The following is a 17,978-nucleotide window of genomic DNA, read 5'->3' as shown; positions in this document are numbered from 1 at the left end:
GGTCAAATATGGGGGCCTGATATTGACTTTCTCGTGCCAGGGCGCCTGACTATCACATCGTGCATGGCAGCTCGTGTATGATGGCATCCGGCCTGAGCTGGATGTACGTGTCGCTGTCAAACATGTGGAAGTCGCATCATCGCGTTCTCAAACAACCACTCGTTGTGCATTGTGTTGACGTTTCCTCAGGCATCATCGGAAATACGGCGGTGGAGGCGTCGGTTGCCTTACCACAACTGTCTGAGGCTGAATCTGCGTTGTCGTTTGCATCGTGTTCGTGCCCGGGAATGGCGGTGGGTGTGGATCCAACTCTTCGTCCGTGTCACTCTCGGCCCCAGCCTCGGCAATACTAATCACGATATCGTCCTTGAGAACATCCATGTCCATGTCCTGTCCAGGACCCGCATTTCGTCCCCCAGCAGCGGCAATATTGAGTGGGATACTGCTGTGCAGAGTATACTTCGGCGCGCCTTGCAACCCGTGGAAAGTGAGCGTCATGTCGAGGGTGTACGTTCGTGACAAGTGCCTCCACTGGAGCGTTGGTTGTGAGACGGCGTCCGGAACGGCCAGGTCGAGCTGTGATGTTGCGATGTAGCTTTTACGTTGGGTGTTTTCGTACTGTGGGAGCGGGCGGAAGAGAATGCTGGATTCGCAGACGGATGCTGTTGTCGATTTGTACACAGTCTCGCTGATGCTTGATCTGCGGCCGTTGTTTGCCGTTGGGGAGAAGCGAGTGTGCACTTCCCATTTGATGTCAGCGGTGCATTTGACTGACTGCCTTGCGTCGATTGATGCTGTGTGGTCTATGGAGATCGCTAGCGGGAGGGCAATGGATCGCTTGTTTGTCGTCGGGTCAGTCGAAATCGCCATGTCCGGCTCGTACAGCGTTACTGAGAGCGCGGGCGTTTTGGCGATCTTGCATCGTGAGAGTAAGTCCGGTTTTGCAGGTAGCGTTAGAGGTTGGGATTTGGTGTTTGCTAGGCTTGCGCGCAGCCGTGGCGTGTAGAGCGACGGAACGATCTTGACGGGCTCGCTGAGAAAGCCGACTAGTTTGCCGGCCTGTTGGAATTGGGCTTCGATCCAGTATGAGATGTCGCATTCGCCGCGGATGCTGCGAGTGTCGTTCAGACCACCGGTCGAGGGACGTCGGGTTGTTCCTGAGATTCTGGAGGTCAGTGGCAGAGCGCGTAGTTTGGTGCTGCCACTGGAGGATATGGTGGTGGGTAGTTCGAAGTAGAAGGGAGCATGGTGGGCGTTTTGCGAGTCGTTGGCTGATGTTTGAGCTGGTGCTTGGAAATCGGACGCCGTTTTGATGTCGGTCAGGGTGATGATGTCTTCGACTGCGGACCTGCCGCCGACGGACGATGCGATGATGCCGCGGAAACATAGTTGTACGGTGTCGAATGCTTGCTGGCGGAGTGAGTCCTCAAGAACGCTGAGGCGGCCAGTAACGCGAGAACATTGGGAGTGGGGATAGGGGGGCAGAGCCTCGTCCGCGGCCGCCATCGAGGGCGCCGCTGAGGGCGCTTGTGTGATCCGTAACCGCGCGAAAATCATGTTGGGGTTTCTGGGGTGGTATGACAATGGATAACTTGGTCCAAGATGGATTCTGGATCTGGGGCAGACTTTATCTCGTTTCGTCGGAAAGATACCTTTGCAGTGGTGGGGGGCCCGTGTTGCTTGGGGATAGACTTCAAAAGGGCGCTACGGGAAGGATATTTATCTAGATTACCTAGACTGAGGCTTGCTTTATCTAGAAGGTTTAAAACGGCCTTGCTTGGACGGGTTTCCCATCGTATGGGTGCCATGTGCCAATGTGTCGCACAGTAAAGGCTAGATAGCCAGGGTATTGGGGAGAGACCCATAGGCTCTCAACCGTTCAGGCAGCGCCACAGTACGGATACGGAGTAATCCGCTGGCACCTTTCTTCAGCTGCTGAAGTGATAAGTAACGATGGCGACGTAAGTCGAGGCTGAGGCTGCCAGTGAGGGAGGCATTGTGCCTGCATTGAGTAGCATCAGGCTGGAACATTCGCATAGTCTCACTCAAGATGTTACTCCGTATGTCAGCTGGTTTTGGGTCTGCGGACGTAGAACAACTATTCAGGGGAGAGCTGATGTCGCCCTCGGTTATATGCACTTCGCATTGTCTCTCAATTGGAGATTGGATCTCGACTCACAGGCCGCACGTTGTTGGCTGGATTAGCTGGGACGAATTAATTGCGTGGCATCGTCGGAAGTTCAATCACCGTTGCATGCATTCTTTTGTGGACGTGCTGAAGCCCAACTCACGAGGGAGGATAAAAATGGGTTCTGGGCTGGACTGGGCTGCATGTCATGCAGGGATCACACTTGCCCGTTCCGGTTGTGAAGCTCAAGGGATACGTTCCAGGGTCCTTCATTTTCGCGTAACGGCACGCGGGGCTGGCTGAGGGCCTGAGGGTGCATTCTTGGAGCGTGGCTGCCGAAATAAAGAAAGAGCTCGGCAGTCGACTGCCTCGGGAACTCGCATCGTCTAGGATATACGTGCCCTACAGAGCGACGTGCATCTTACTCGAGGTTCATTGGATAGTCGGGGCGGTGCATCGCCCGAGTATGTGCAGGGCCGTTGGGCGCTCAATATTCCCGGGTTTGAAAATGCAAGATGCGTTGCGAAGTCTTGCAGGTATGTTCCGAGAGTTTTGTTTGATCTGGGGAATCAAGCCTCGGGGTTGAATGCCAATTCCATAGCCTCTGTCCACGACAATCATTCGGAATCTAAATGTCTTGGAGAATGCCCATGGTGCCAATGAAATGCATTAGCGACAGCTTGGACTCACCTCCTTTCGGTTTTAGTCTGTCGCCCTTGAGAAATCTTAACACCTCCTTGCACCTGGAGTGATCTCTTTGAGAACATCAAAGAGATTTCCTGAGTTGGGTACCCTTGAGTCTTGAGTCTGCAGAAACCTAGCCATGCCAGAGCCTCGTGAGTTGGGGTGAGGCCTGGGGGAAGCCTTGCAGCCCCACACGGGCTGGCTTGTGCCTACTGCACCACTGCACTGTAAGCAGGAGCCGCCAATATCACTGTCGATGCAATGACATGGACTGGCACAGTGCGCGTGTATACGGCCTGTTTCACCACCATAACCAGGCACTGCACCTGAAGCTATTCGTTCGGCAGTGTAGCCAACTCAGGTCTTCCCCAGGTACAATGGTCTGTTGTATGAGACAGTGGCAGTATTCAAAGTCCCATAAGTTAGGCTGTGTTAGTCAGCATCCTCCACCGCTCGTTCTCCGCAAAATCTGTGCCAAGCCGCATCTTCCAATTCCGAAAACCATCTTTGTCAGCCTCAACCTGTTTCACAAAGACTCGTTCCAAAGCCACATCTCATCTCACATCTCAACTCATGTCAGCACGTCGGCACCCGCAAATGACCCATCGACGGTGCCCTGGAGCGCCAAAGGTCTGTCAGTGTCTTTGCGATGGCCGACTCTGAAGCTTCCAGTTCGCGTCTAGAACCGCGCAGGGCATGTCAGGAGGTAGGTTGTTATTGTTGTTCCTAATGCGCCGTATCTCGTCTTACTTCTTCTCCTCACATGTAGTGCAACCGGAAAAAGACAAAATGTGATATGCGACGGCCCGTCTGTGGTCTTTGTCTACGTACTGGCAACGCTTGCAGTTTTCCCGCCAAGCGTAAAAAGCCAACCATCCGAAAACCTCAGCTTAAAACGAATACTCGAAAGATTGGCGACAACCTGTCCAGACTGGTCCAAATTCTCGAAGCAGTTTCCCAGACTCCCAGTGATGGCGAGGCGCCAAATGGCAAACGTGAGCTATCCCAGGGGATGCTACGGGACTCGCTGAAAGATATCATCGCCGAGATCAAATCGTCCGAGGATCAACAACCCCCAAATCACGAGCCGCCGGAACAAGCCGATCATCAATATTCTGTCTCCGACGAAGACAACCTCGACGACGAAGACATCGAACCTGATGACAGTATCGCCCTCCCTTCAGCACCTCTCAATCCGGATAAAGCCAAGGCGGATGGTGTTACTGCGACAACCTCAACCGCTGATGCCGGCATTTCCTGCTCGCTGGCTATCGATCTCGTCAACCTCTTCTTCGACAAGGTACAACCATGGCTTGCGATCCTGCACCGACCTCGATTTCAAGCACGCTACGAACGTAAGCTTCTTGCCGATGGAGATGTGATGAAAGGGTTGTCGGTCGAAGAGTCACTCTTGTTCTACAGCATGTTTGCCTTGTCAGCCAGGTTTTCCAACCACCCAGCCTTTCACAACATACCTCCCAACAAGCGAGGACAGACTTTCGCCGAAAGAGCAAGAGACGTCTACACTCAAGCCCGCGCCCTCAAAAACCCGGCTCTTATGTACCTCCAGGGTTGCATCCTCCTTGCCTTTTACTTCTACTCTTCGGGCCCAACCCATCAGGGCTGGATTCTCATCGGTGTCTGCGTTCGCCTAGGATACGAACTCGGTCTTTTTGAGATCGATGATGACGATTGGACACCGGCGACTCCGGTTGATCATGTTGAAAAGGAGGAGCTGAGACGAGCTTGGTGGCTGATTTGGGAACTCGACACCTTCGCTTCGACTGTTTCACGACATCCATACTCGATTGACCGTAAGCGAATGTCAGTAAATCTTCCCATCTCCGACGAAGCTTGGTTTGCCGAGCTCGATGTACCCTCTGCCCAACTCAATTTACAACCAGGCCAGTCATGGCGGTCTCTGCATGGCAGTGCCAACCAAGACGAAAGAGCTTGGTTCCTGCTCGCAAACTGTCTGATGGCCTCATTTCACGACAGGCTCCAGCAGAAACATGACATCTCCCCTGAAGAAAAGTTGACCATGGAGAACGAAGTATGCTGCTTCAAGCTGGCTCTACCTCCATCCCTCCGGCTCGACATCGACACGCTGACTTTTACTCCCGCAACCTACGCCCGCTGCAACTGGATCATAGGCATCCATCTCATGTTGATGGCCACCTCTTTCATGGTGAGTGGGATTGTCACCTCAGACACCGATGACCTCAGTGCGTTAGGACTCGGTTCCACTGCACTGTCACCGATGCGGCAACGCGCCATTGACTTGTCACGCATTATCAGCCTCTGGGATACTCGATACATTTCAGTAGCGCACCCTTTTTTGACCTGTATGATGCTTCCGCCTTCCGCAGTCGACAGCAATCTCTACAAATCACAATCGCTCATTTTGTCTACTCACGACATGGCCAAGCTTGTCCTAGAACACTTTGCTGAACGATGGAAATTGGGCTCGGTAGTCTGGGGTAGGCGCTCTCTCATGATCTGACTGGGCGAAGCTAATATTTTCCAGAAATCGCGAAGATGCTCGAGAGAGGCGGACCGATGACTGCTGAGGGAAAGCAGTTGGTCAAAAGATATGCAGTCTTCTTCCGCATACCCCGTCTTGGTGTTCAGAGCCCCGCGTTCTTGCAGTCTGAGCATGGCCGGACCGGCTCGACAACGAATGATACACCATTGCAGACTGGTCAGGCGGACATTCAGCAGCAGCAACATCAATTGCAACCGACATATCCTTCGACCGGTCTAGCCGATCAAACGAGTATCACCAACTTCGAGCCTTCCATGTTTGATATTCAGAATTTTCCACTTTACGAGACTGGCAATGACCTCGACCTCGGGTTCTCCGAGTTCTTTGGCGGCTATAAGGGGATGGATTTCATTCTTCCCGACTCATGAAACGTTGTTGCAGCAACAACGAGCAACATGCCACGAAACGGGATAATCTCCTGACCACCTGATCACATTGTCGACGATTGACATCGTGCCGGTTGTCTCCCGGCTTTGCATCTGTTCAAGCCTGCAAGAAATTTCGACGCCATTGGTCGTCGACCTTGGAGACCCGCCGCAAGCTGGGCCACGATTGAATTGTTGTGCCTGGCAGCAGATTCGAAAGCACGCTGGCTGTCGTTCTACAGAGGCTTGATCGATCTCATGCCAACGGACACGTTCGTCTGTGACAGGCAACGACGAGACGTGATATTGTCATATCGACCTGGGGCCATGGTGGACGAATCACCATGTAAGTGCCAGCTTGGTCAGATGTTCTCGATACATCCTTAGGCTAATTGCATGTGTAGAGTTCATTAAGCTGGACCTATAGTTCCAACCGTGCATATCTACCATTCAAACAACGGGGCCAAGGACTTTGATACTCCGAGCCTAAGACACGACTGGCTCCAGAACATGTGGCATGAATGGAGACTTCAGCCATCATCAGGTGCTTCTCAAAAATTATTGTTGTGATTCGAGATTGGGAAATACAAAGCTGTCAGACATGACAGGCACAGTGGTGAAATGGATCATCCAAAATTGTCTTTTGTCCGTCATTTCAACATTTTCCATACAAATATCTGAGTGCCGAAGATTCCCAGGCATAATCACCTGCACCTGGGGAGGTACGAAAAGTACCTGCCCAGATTCTCCAAGGTCCTTATCGCGATTCGTGGGCATGAGTGCTCATGGCAACTTCCACAACTTGCACTCACACTCGCAAGCGCCAGAGCACATTTTTGTAAAGCTCATGACTTTCGCTCTCATATGGCAACATTCCCACGGACCTTGGTCAACCGCTGCAAACCAACACGTGGTGTCCAACAAACGGAGATGGCAATGCAAGCACCCACAATGGCGCACCCAGCATCGCACACTGGTGTATGCAAAGCTAACCCGGCATGCCAGTGACCGCCCGCGCCGACGCACGATTTGCCGGATTTCGAGAAGGTCTTCACTGGTATCCTCGACGCCGATTCGGACGCTCAGGTCTTTCATCCTCTTCATCAATTCGGGTAGCGTCGATATCACTGATAAGATGGCGACACCGAATCAAGGTGTAGTGAAAGTCTTGAAGGGTTTCCATATTGGCCGATGATGAGGTGCAGCACGAAGTCCATGGCACCGTCATCAACGGCACTTTGTGGTGTCCTGGAGGATCCCATTTGCAATGTCGATAGCCCGCTGAACCTCGGCCGGCAAGTCCACGTCCCATATCCAATCCATCCTTTGGTCCAGATTGTCCTTGATTTTGGCCAGGTCGTCCCCAAATTCTGGCGCGACATATTCAATCATTTCGCCCATTTCCCTGCTCGTCTTGCACAGTTTCTGCGTACGAGGCCGGCGTACGGCATCATAGGCGCGGAAGCATGCTTCGATTTTGGCGTTGACGGTAGAGGCGGAGGCCTCAGCCCCCTCTCGACTAGGTCCAAGTACCTTCCCAAGCACACCGCTCAGTACAAATGAATCCTCGAATGCCATACCTGCACCCTGACCTTGATGTGGCGTGGAGGCGTGTGCAGCATCACCCATGATCACCACCTTCCCTTTGACGTAGGTCGGGGCTGGTAGATGGTCGAACAATGCCCACCGCTCAGGACGCTGGATCTCGGATAATAGTGCCTGGATGGGTTCTCCCCAGTTTGCAAAATCTGCAATCACCGTCTCCGTGGTGACGGGTTGGACCCAATTGGCCTCCTCCTTCACGGAGGGCGTGAAATACTGACTGTGGTTGACGTTGGATTCGGATGGACGCGGCTCGTGCTTGATGGCCACCATGTTCATAAACGCGCCCTTTTCCACCGGGTACATGACAATGTATCCGTGATCACCACAGAATAGGGTGCCTTTTCCAGGACTGAGGCGACCTTTCGTCAAGGACACAAAGCGCTCTTTGGTGAACATGGCCCGGTACGCGAACTCGCCGGTAGACTGTGGACGCAAGGCTGGGTGACCAGGATACTCTTCCAGCAGAGACCTTCGAACCACCGACTTGATGCCGTCACAAGCAATGACCGCCGACGCCGTGGCGGTCGTGCTGTCGGCGAAATGGAGAACAAGGTTCTCTTCCTGGTCCTCGGCTGGCTTGATTGATCTCAAAGCCTTGCCGAACTGCGCGGTAGGTGGTGGTATGAGTTTGAGAAGCTCGTCAAGAAATCTAGCACGATGGAAACATGCCCTCCCAGGTATTGAGGAGCCTTTATGTGTGACTGTTGTAATCAGGTCGTTGAATCTAGAGATTCGCTGTCAATGGCTGGGAGGGGGACTGTAGGGGAGCCCGGCTTACCCATCTCTCATTCCAATCCGCATATCCAACCACTCCGCACTTTTCGGTCCAAGACTACTGCCAAATTCGTCCGTTTCCACGCCATCGTTGTAGGTGACACATTTCTTGAAACCGTCGTTGATGGCCGGATCGAGCAGTTGGAGAGCCTTGACACTGTTCGGCCCAAGTGCGATTCCGGCTCCTATCTCAGCGAATGCGCCAGCAGATTCGTATATTTGATGTGGTATGTTGTTGTGAGAAAGACCAATGGAAAGGGTCAAGCCAGCTAGGCCGCCTCCAATGATGGCTATGGGAGCCGGAGAGCTGGGCTTCGAGTCTGCCATGATCATCTTCGCTGTGAAAGGTTCTTAGGGAAATCGTACATCATGGGCGTCCCCGCAGCAGATGTTGAGGCCGTTCCCGATGTGCTGCTGAGGTTACACGTGGACGTTCAACCTGTGAAGTTCGGACGACTTGGAGAAATGATGACTCCCCTCCCAATCGTTCTTATTGGTGCCTCTCTCAAGGGTCCAAATTTAGCAGCGGCTTCCTCCGGGCATTGGGCAACTGCAATGGATCTATCCTTATCAGCCCGTGCAGCACACCTGTGAGAGATTCCCTCTGCCGCTATCATCAAAGGCGTCGGCCCGCGTCTTGATGCTGACTAGTGTGTGCTGTATCAGCAATCAATGCTAGACTTTCCCACCTACAGTAGGTATCCATCCGAATTTTTGCAGATAAGCGAGCAAGGCTTTACGAGGTTCCTGTACGAACAGTCAGGGAACATCTCCACGCCCCAGAGCATCGAGCTGGTGTATCGTCTCGAGTAACACGTTACTGCCCAGCTTCGACGATCAATTGCATAGCCTTCTCACCAGTGTCGCAATCGCTGTCGTTAACATGTTCTCTTTTCTGCGAGCACCACTTCCACCCCGGACAAACAATGCGACCAACAACCCCATCATCTACGAACAAGGCAAATCCTCCGTCAATTTCCATGCCCCGGACTCACAATATGTCATGACCCATACCATCCCAGCAACCGACAGCGAGAATTTCGCTGGCGTATCCATTATTCAACCACCATTTCACTATCACATCTATCAAAAAGAGTACTTCCAACTACAAAAGGGCATCGCCACCATCTTTCTCGGCACCGACCCAAACCCTTTCGCGACACTGACCGAGGACGGCCAGAAAACGGCGACCGTCCCAGCCGGCAGATATCATCGATTCGAGAATGCTTCCAAAACGGACGACTTGGTGATTGACATCCATTTGACGCCCGAGTCGTACGAAAATGAACAAAGGTTTTTTCGCAATTTCTTCGGATACTTGGATGATTGCAAGACATCCAAGACCGAGCCGAGTCTCTTCCAACTTTTGGTATTCCTGCACAGTGCAGATACTCCGTTGGCGCTACCGCTGCCGTGGGAAGGGCTGGGGGTCGTCGTCAGTCGGATGTTCCTTATTGTCATGGCGGGCTGGGGAACGTGGATTCTGGGGTACAAGACGAATTATCCTGAATATTACGAGACGGGCAAGTCTAAGTAGTCGATCTGGCCCCCATTTGCGCTTGGGCATTCCACTATTGCTTCGATTGGCCGCAATTGGCAGTTGGGATTGGTGTCCTGTCCAAGAAATCAATCTACATACACTAGTATAGGAGGTATTTCATTCAACGCCACTCACAACCAGTCAAGGGAGATCGAGGAAATGTATGCCCATGCCTGCTGCTCTCAAAACATGCTCAAAGTCGACCACCTAGTGCGAGAAGGGTCTGTTACGATACTTCGGATCATTCTCAGGGGTGTCTGCTGGTGGGAAATCTAGCTCTTCGGCATTGAGATACCAAGAAGGATCTCCTTGACCTGGTAGCAGGGTGACACTCCAGCCGTTCCCGAGCCATCGCAACTTGTTGTCCTCATGTGACTCGAAATCAAAATCCTCCCACCTCGGAGCACGGAGAACTTCCATAGCCTGCAGGATGCTGCCGGGCCACAGCGCCGTGATGCGATCTCCACGACCTCCGTCCGATTTGTACCAGCTTTTGCAGTCGTCCGCGTAGATGGTCTTCTTGAAGTACTCACCCACGTACTCGGAAAAGTCCTCCACTCGGGCACGTTTAGGCGCCATTGTCACGTAGTCTTCCTTCTGAAGTTTCCGAATGCATTTGATGATGTAGTCCCCTTCGGCCTCGAGCAATATGGTCAGGGTGCCCGCTCCAATGCCCGAGTTGGGCCCGAGCATGATGAAGAAATTGGGGAAATCATCCACCGCCAGGGAGAGATATGTCTTGGGATAAGGCGAGAACTTCTCTTTCAGCGTTGCTCCGTGCTTCCCAGTCACGGGAAACGGTGGCACGGAGGACGTGTTGAAGCCGGTGGCGCAGCACAGGACATCGAGGTCGACGTGTCTGCCGTTCTCGAGCTGGATTCCCTTTGGTGTGATGGTTTCAATTTTGTCCGGGATAAAGTCGACGTTGTCTGAAACGAGAGCCTCGAGATAGCCAGGGCCTGGCGTGAGTCGTCGACAACCCACACCAAAAGTTGGGTTGAAGTACTCGAGCAACTCTGGCTTTTTGAGGAGTCGGGTTTTGGCCGCGCCAGCGAACATCTCCACAAACATCTTTGCCATTTCGGAACCTCGTTGGGTCGAAGCGTGGACTGAATTTCCATCCTCCTCGATCGCTTTTCGAAACTTCAGGTATTTCTCGGCATTGGTTGCAAATTCTTCCCTTTCCTCCTCTGTGACTGCGCAGCAGAGTCAGTATGTCTCTAGCATCGGAGGACAAACACTTGACTCACATCCCAATCTCGTCGGGTCTAGACCCAACGATCGCATGACATGGTCTCCGAAGCGGTCCGATATCCAGACTTTGCTCCGTACAAAACAGCTCAGATGTGCTCCCTCCTCCTTTTGCAAGACGGGCACTATCTGAATGGAGCTCGATCCACCCCCAATTACGCCGATTTTCTTGTGACGGAAGTGGTAGCTTTGATCGCCTGCATCAGCCAAAAGAGGAGGAGAAACACGCATCAGCCAGCTCACCTCTCGTTCCAGGCGGCAGAGTGCATCTTTTCGCCTTCGAATGATTGAAGTCCTGGGATATCAGGCCAGGTAAATTCATTCAGACTGCCACGACAAGATATTACAAGGTCTGCCTCTTCCATGAAGGTCTCTCCAGTGGCAGTCTCTTGCACCGACAATCGCCTGATCATTGCACGGTCAGTCCAGACGTCCTAGTAAGCAAAGAATGTTTCTGTGACGACGTACCACTTCTTTATAGAATCATCCCAAGTGCATGCCACCACCTTGTGGTTCAATTTGACGAATCGACGCACGCCATACTTATCCGCCACGTTTTGGAGGTATTCACAGATCTCCTCTGACGACGCATAGAAGCCTGACCACCGCTGGTTGGGCTCGAATGTGTACTGATATGTATGGGCTGGAAGGGAACAAGTTCATCAGCATACTGTAACATGTTTCAAGGAAGCCGAGTCTTCTGACCTGGGATGTCACAAGCACAGCCCGGATATCGATTCTCCCACCAGGTCCCGCCAATGCCATCGTTCTTCTCGTAGATTTGCAAGTCTATGTTCCGGAGCCTCTGAGGAATTCTGACGCCAAGATATATGCCAGAGAACCCGGCTCCGATGACTCTGACCTTTAAGGGTCGAAAGTTCTCCACGGGGTCGTCTTTGAGAGTGAATGGAGCTGGCGTTGTTGTAGCCATGCTGCCCATGTTGGTAATTGCTGCTCGTACTGGACAAGGATGACCGCGGATTGTGATTTGTCACCAACGAGCAAGGGCGAGGCGATGTCTGGCTGCCAGACTTGTCAGACGTGTACCGCGGCTTTCTCCAGAGCAAGTGAGATCTGTCCGGGGCTGTGTCCGCACTCCTGCAATCAATAGGGTCGATGCCCAAAAGTAAATGTGGCTGACGGCACTTTCGCCGAATTGCCGGATCGAATGGTTTGATATTCCTTCGCTTCACGCGTACCGTGATATTACTTATCTGCCGAGAGCTTTAGTTCGCTATCGCGAACTCGACCGACTTCAGTACACGCTTGGCGATAGCGTCGCTATATCCTTATCTCGACTCTTGAGCCTGGGCCCAGCTATCTGGAATATCGGAGCGGTTAGTGGTCGCAAGGTGTTCGGACCGCTGACCGTATCAATTATCTGAGCCTCATTGACTGATCTGCATCAGAACATGATCAGATATGAGGTAGAAGACCGTCGCTATCTTTTGATCTTGGCGTGGTATCCACCACTAGTACCTTCCTCATTTATACTTTGTCCGGAGTAGACTTGGGGCTTATCAGGGCCAGATGTGGTACCTCACACTTGTGCATCCATTGAGCGATGTGGTCACTCGGTACGGAGTAATGGCACTAGCATTGGTTCTAAACGTTGTCCTCATCGGGCCTTGTCGATGTGTCCATGAATAAACACTTCCGTATTTATGAGGCCAACTCAAGTTAAGATCTTGTCGCGTTTAAGTAAGTACTCACTACCTTGATTCTGAGTGAGATATTCTCGTTTCCTCTCCCCTTTAAACATATCTGTCAGTCTTTTTCTTCCCAAAATATAGTCGGTAGTCAACAATGGGAGGGGCACAGGAAGTTACAACAGGATCAGGCATCCAAGAACCACAAGAAGTCGACCTACATGTGCCCGGCACGGAGATTCTCCTCGATTTGGACGGCCACAATCACCTTCAGCATGCAAAATCTGGCCACGGTCAAGTCTTGCTCGTACCGCAGCCCTCTTTGACGGATCCAAATGATCCCCTCAGGTGGCCTAGATGGAAGAAATGGATGGTGAGTCTTTTGCCCAGCAGGTTGCAGTGAAGTACAGCTTTCTGACTATGCGGATGACCAGGTATTCGCCAATGCGCTCCTATACACCTTTCTGGGCTCCAATATCGGCCCTATAATGTCTGGAGGTGCGTGTCTTCTTGGCTCCCACCCAAGGGGTAATGGATGGCGAGAAAGTCCCATATGCTGACCTGAGCGACTTCATGTACAGGCATGGAACAACAATCCGCTTACTTCGGAATCCCCATCGGCCATTTGTCCTGGGCCGCCGGTATTTCGTTGTTGTGCTCCGGGGTCTCGACAATCTTCTGGGTGGTACGTGAACGCATGTGGAGATTTTGCCGTTGAAGTGCTCCGGTCCTGACATTGAGCCAGCCTTTGTTCGTTAAGTATGGGCGAAGACCCGTCTACCTGGCATCGACCCTGATAACTGGAGCTATGTGCATATGGTGTGGAGTGTATGTGATACATCAGCCTCCGAGTGTCGCTAGACCACAGACTGATTGCTTACTGTAGTGCCGCGAAAACCACATTTGGCTCGTTTTTCGCAGCGCGAGCTTTCGTTGGCTGGTTCATTGGACCCATTGAATCCATCAGTGCGAGTACGATCACCGACATCTTCTTCCTCCATGACCGCGGTGAGAAGATCTCTATATGGGGCTTGTCCATTCTGGGAGGCAATGAGATCGGTCCCGTATTGTCGGCGTATATCATCCAGGGAATCGGAATGTCATGGTATGTGCACCGGGCATATGTGTGACAATTCTACCGAAGCGCGAGCTGACGTCTCCTCGCCACAGGGCTTTCTATATCATTGGCATCGCCATAGTAAGTACTCTTCTCTGCGAAAGACTGTGCCAGTGAAGCACGAGACATTCGTTTCCAAGTTTGAATGACACAACTTTCTGACAATTGGTAGTTTGCCAACTCGTTGACGATCTTCTTCACCATGCCAGAGACGGCGTACTGGGGCTCGCGCCCCGAGATTTCTTTGCGTCTCCTCCACGAAGGAGACGGGACTGTCGTCTCAGAGAGCCCAGAAAAAGACAACGCCCCTTCTGACAATGTCTCTGTCGAGAAGAAAGGCGCACAGGTCGAGCCGCACACTGATGGCGCAGTGGAAGTTGGGTTGATGCACAAGCAAACCCCCAAGCGACCGTACATTCGCGAAATGCATCCTTTCCCAGTGGTCAAGAGCACTTTGTCGCTGGGAAAGCTGTTTCTCAGACCATTTGTCCTTCTGACATAGTAAGTGAAGGCCATCGTTTGACATGCATGGCATGGGCTTACACTCTTTCGAAAGTCCGACGGTATTGTGGGCGAGTCTGGTATACGGCATGGCTCTCGGTAAGACAAGCTGCACGCTCGATCCCTTCACGAGTTTCTTGCTAATGAGCACCTGATAGCTTGGAACGTCATTCTGGCCTTGACCATTGCTCAACTATTCGCGCCACCGTAAGCACCTTGTTTCCCAGAGGCCACGGGCATAATGAACCAAGCTGACCTCGTGGCAGTCCATATCTCTTCAATTCAGGGGCGCAAGGTCTCATATTCCTTGCCCCAGCTACTGGAAGGTAAGGCATTCTGACCATGCCAGAATCTTCGATGGATGACTGACTTGAGTGTGCAGTCTAGTCGCGACATATCTTTGTGGGCCACTGGCCGACAAGCTCGCCACGTTCTACACTCGGCGCAATGGTGGAATCCGTGAACCGGAGATGCGTCTCCCTGTCGCATTCATGGCGGCCTTCTTCACATTCATCGGTGTGGCCATCGCAGGGCCGTGCTATGCCCACAAGACGCACTGGATCGGACCCATCTTCGGCTTTGGAGTTCTCAGCATCGGCGCGCAAATGGCCGCCAATTTGGCGATGACCTATTGTTTAGACAGCCACAAGCAGCTTTCTGGAGAGGTCATGACTACCATCTCAGCGACCAAGTCTGTCCTTGCGTGGACATGGTCGTGGTTCATCAATGACTGGATCACTCTCAATGGTATGATGACGGTTTACTTTATCGGTGAGTTCCGTTCCACGAAGCAGGGAAACGAGTCTTTGCTGATTATCGTCCGCTAGCTGCCGCAATCAACATCGTTGTGCTGTCCTCGACCTTCCTCCTTTATTTCAAGGGAAAGCAGATCAGAATCCGGATCCAGCAACGGAATCTGCTCGGAAGATTGAATCTGATATAGACATTGTGTGTGCAGGCCTTTTTCAGGTTAGACGTGCGGTGTTGGGTTCAGTACTGTATCTTGTGGTGAAGCGGGTGGTTGTTCGTTGCCAGGTCGAGCTCGCCCTGAATGGCAATATGGAGAACGTCTGTCGTAGGTTGATCAAAATCGAGAGTGCCGTTGCATCTTTTCATCTGCCTTCTTGGCTGAAGATCTCAGTAGACGTAGTATCAGTCAGCCAACAAGGCGACAGGCTGGAGTAGAGACATTAAACACGTTGGTCGGCCAGATGACAGTAGTAACACTTCACCATGTTCAATCCTACGACCGCCGCGAGTACCACTAGAGTGTTTAAACGCTAAGTGAAACGCCTTCGGACATTTGGCGTACATAAGTAAGTGAGTGAGAGTGAATGGGATGTAAATTGAAGGTGATTAAAGCTTGTGCGGCCCGATCACCGATGCCCGGAGCCGCGCAAGGTCAAATCAGCAGCGATAGCAGACCTACGACAGATAAGTTTGGCACATAATTTCGGATCATTCTTTGATCCTCCGCAGACCTCAGAATCGCTTCACGACAAATAGTGTACATATCACAGTACTTTTACGGAAGTAGGAACCTTCCTATCAACGGCGAAAGTAATTAATCCCTCGAGCGTGTCCAGAAGTCCAGCGAAAAGTCCAAATTCCGTCAAAAACAGACTGCACGATCTTCCCAAAATCTTGCCTGGCACGTTTTCCAGGCGGCCACCACATTACATCCAGTGACCGGCTGATTCGATATTGGACCAGGGGGAACCAATCCGCCAGTAAACGAACGGCACGATGGCTTCCGCCACGACAACTCCTGGTCAGTTGATCACAAAGATCCCTTACGGTTCCGACAATTTTCTGCAAACGTACGATGTTTACGTTGATGACCGTCCATCACACCCGACTGAGGAGTACTGGATCGTCTACATCCACGGCGGCTTCTTTCGTGACGCATTGGTCGACTCGACATCGTTTCATCCCGCGGTGTCGCTGCTCACTGCCGCCGAGAAGACTTCCGTTCGCGGGTATGCCTCGATCAACTACCGTCTCTCGCCGTCAACAAAAAAGCCTCAGGATCGCTCGGAAACGCCGTCGTTTGAGCTGCGCGGTGCGGTATGGCCGGAACATTTTGACGATGTGTGCGCGGGCATCCGTCACCTGCAATCAACATACTCATTTGGGTCCAATTACGTGCTCGCAGGCCACAGCGTCGGCGCAACGCTGGCACTGCTTGCGGCGGTCGACACTGACCACGGCATCGTGCCGCCCAAAGCTGTCTTGGGCCTGAGTGGCATTTACGACTTCCCACTGCTGCACAAATCTCACCCAGAGTATGAGGCGCTCACATTCAACGCCATGCCTAGGGGAGACGAAGTCGCCGCCAGCCCAGTCGCTTACGAGGCGCAGGCATACAAGGCTGCGGGCGTGTGTCGCGTGCTGCTTGCCCACTCACACGATGATGGCCTCGTCCCATGGAACCAGGTCGATGCGATGACGGAGAAGCTGGCGCCGGCTGGCGAAGGATACGTGCGAGTCCTCGAGCTGTTCGGGAAGCACAATGACATCTGGGCGGATGGGAAGGAGGTCTCGCGGGCTGTCCTTGCCACGTTGGCGTTTTTAGACTAGTAGCTGTTTGAGAGTTGATTCGTGTCGAGGAAATCATAAGTAGAGGACATGACATGCAATTCAAAGACCACGTAAATCTCTGCTACGGGACCATGGCGGTACTGTAGTCCTAGGCTCCAACTTGTCGACAACCCTGTTTCTCGAGTACAGCCTCGTTCGCGGAATTTCAACACAGAAACCCTGTGTTACCCATGATTGACATCCTTCTGTTCGCCATTGCGTTTTCAAGGCGGCCACCCCAGATTAGCCTTGGTCTTCGACGGTTCATACTAGTACATTAGTCCAATGCGTAATTGCGGTGTTGTCGTGTCGTCGACCACCCGGCTCGTTTCAGCTGATGATCATTTTCGACCCGAAATACTGTATTGCTCTATCTGTTGTAGCAGCTTGTCTACTGCTTTTGTGTTGCTTTTCCAAAAATTCAACTTCTCTATCGCTTCGTTTGGTTTTTGCTTTTCATTTTACTTTGCAGCTCGCTGACGGGCGCCTCTCATAGGGGGTCAGCGATACAGCACAAACTACCTAGGTACTATGTACTACCTCGCCTCGTTTAAGCGGGCTCTAGCTCGGAGCCAATCCGAGCTAGCACTGGGCCAGCTCCGCGTCAGCTCCGCGTCAGCTCTGCGCCAGCCCGGGCCAGTACTGGTCTGAACCTGGGCTAGCTCGCGCTCAGCCCGGGCTGGTATCGAGCTGGTGCCAGGCTGAAGTCGGGTCTGGGGCTTAGCTCGCTAGGGACCTACATAGTAGCTTGTATTTTAGACCTGGTACCGGGCTGAGACTAGGCAGGCACCGAGCCAGCCCTCTAGGGTACATAGTATACTGTAGCGAGGTCTGCATAGTAAGTAGCAATTTTCTGTGCATTTGTTTATATAGACATTTCAATGGTGGTTTTAAACGGGGGTACCACTTTTTCTACTACATAGTAATCCCCACTTCCATTCACGCCTAAATTTCACGCGTAACATGGTTTCCAGGGGGGTTTGAGCGCAGCTAAGCCTCTAGCGGAGATTTTTATGCTGTATCTTCGATCTGGTCGTCTCATAACCGTACTAGTATTTTCCTGCTCTCAAAGTCGTGTCATTTTTCTCTCACCTACAGATTTTTCGTGTCTCCCAGTCGCACCTTCCTTCCCTCTGCTCTTAGTCGTACCTTCCCCCTCTGTTACTGGCCCACCTCCCGCCTCCTGCATTCCCTCTCTTTAGATTATTTACTATAATCTCTATTCGCATCGCTCCAGAG

General features: G+C 52.3%; 7 protein-coding genes across 7 annotated transcripts; 4 read left to right on the top strand and 3 right to left on the bottom strand.

Moving 5' to 3' along the window:
* Positions 1 to 76: 76 nt before the first annotated feature.
* EDD37DRAFT_306648 (uncharacterized protein) lies at positions 77 to 1,783 on the bottom strand. The gene has a single exon (XM_062811269.1). The coding sequence runs from the start codon at positions 1,555 to 1,557 to the stop codon at positions 193 to 195; it is 1,365 nt and encodes a 454-aa protein (XP_062671398.1). The 5' UTR covers positions 1,558 to 1,783; the 3' UTR covers positions 77 to 192.
* A 1,678-nt stretch (positions 1,784 to 3,461) lies between these two features.
* EDD37DRAFT_607107 (fungal-specific transcription factor domain-containing protein) lies at positions 3,462 to 5,725 on the top strand (the record flags this gene model as incomplete). The annotated part of the gene is made up of 3 exons (XM_062814950.1): positions 3,462 to 3,518; positions 3,582 to 5,292; positions 5,340 to 5,725. The coding sequence occupies 3 exons, from the start codon at positions 3,462 to 3,464 to the stop codon at positions 5,723 to 5,725; spliced, it is 2,154 nt and encodes a 717-aa protein (XP_062671397.1).
* Positions 5,726 to 6,933: 1,208 nt separating this feature from the next.
* Positions 6,934 to 8,551, bottom strand: EDD37DRAFT_306597 (uncharacterized protein). The gene is made up of 2 exons (XM_062811268.1): positions 8,106 to 8,551; positions 6,934 to 8,051 (listed from the first exon to the last, which is right to left on the bottom strand). The coding sequence occupies exons 1-2, from the start codon at positions 8,432 to 8,434 to the stop codon at positions 6,950 to 6,952; spliced, it is 1,431 nt and encodes a 476-aa protein (XP_062671396.1). The 5' UTR covers positions 8,435 to 8,551; the 3' UTR covers positions 6,934 to 6,949.
* Positions 8,552 to 8,716: 165 nt separating this feature from the next.
* On the top strand, positions 8,717 to 9,743 carry EDD37DRAFT_306526 (uncharacterized protein). The gene has a single exon (XM_062811267.1). The coding sequence runs from the start codon at positions 8,985 to 8,987 to the stop codon at positions 9,636 to 9,638; it is 654 nt and encodes a 217-aa protein (XP_062671395.1). The 5' UTR covers positions 8,717 to 8,984; the 3' UTR covers positions 9,639 to 9,743.
* A 105-nt stretch (positions 9,744 to 9,848) lies between these two features.
* On the bottom strand, positions 9,849 to 11,839 carry EDD37DRAFT_678605 (flavin-binding monooxygenase; the record flags this gene model as incomplete). Its single annotated transcript, XM_062819654.1, has 5 exons — positions 11,598 to 11,839; positions 11,361 to 11,535; positions 11,136 to 11,297; positions 10,892 to 11,079; positions 9,849 to 10,837 (listed from the first exon to the last, which is right to left on the bottom strand). Exons 1-5 carry the CDS (start codon positions 11,830 to 11,832, stop codon positions 9,849 to 9,851), a joined length of 1,749 nt encoding a protein of 582 aa, XP_062671394.1. The 5' UTR covers positions 11,833 to 11,839.
* Positions 11,840 to 12,698: 859 nt separating this feature from the next.
* EDD37DRAFT_663896 (major facilitator superfamily domain-containing protein) lies at positions 12,699 to 15,467 on the top strand (the record flags this gene model as incomplete). Its single annotated transcript, XM_062819202.1, has 12 exons — positions 12,699 to 12,914; positions 12,976 to 13,039; positions 13,123 to 13,226; positions 13,287 to 13,369; positions 13,428 to 13,646; positions 13,712 to 13,739; positions 13,831 to 14,159; positions 14,215 to 14,258; positions 14,318 to 14,366; positions 14,426 to 14,485; positions 14,542 to 14,930; positions 14,987 to 15,467. 12 exons carry the CDS (start codon positions 12,699 to 12,701, stop codon positions 15,100 to 15,102), a joined length of 1,701 nt encoding a protein of 566 aa, XP_062671393.1. The 3' UTR covers positions 15,103 to 15,467.
* Positions 15,468 to 15,608: 141 nt separating this feature from the next.
* EDD37DRAFT_663895 (Alpha/Beta hydrolase protein) lies at positions 15,609 to 16,834 on the top strand. Its single transcript, XM_062819201.1, has one exon. The coding sequence runs from the start codon at positions 15,906 to 15,908 to the stop codon at positions 16,737 to 16,739; it is 834 nt and encodes a 277-aa protein (XP_062671392.1). The 5' UTR covers positions 15,609 to 15,905; the 3' UTR covers positions 16,740 to 16,834.
* Positions 16,835 to 17,978: the final 1,144 nt, after the last annotated feature.

This window comes from Exophiala viscosa (assembly GCF_022695815.1).
Source record: "Exophiala viscosa unplaced genomic scaffold EDD37scaffold_3, whole genome shotgun sequence".
In the NCBI taxonomy this organism is placed as follows: Eukaryota; Fungi; Ascomycota; class Eurotiomycetes; order Chaetothyriales; family Herpotrichiellaceae; genus Exophiala; species Exophiala viscosa.
Note: the sequence above shows the minus strand (reverse complement) of the source record. Positions and strands in the feature narration are given on the sequence as shown.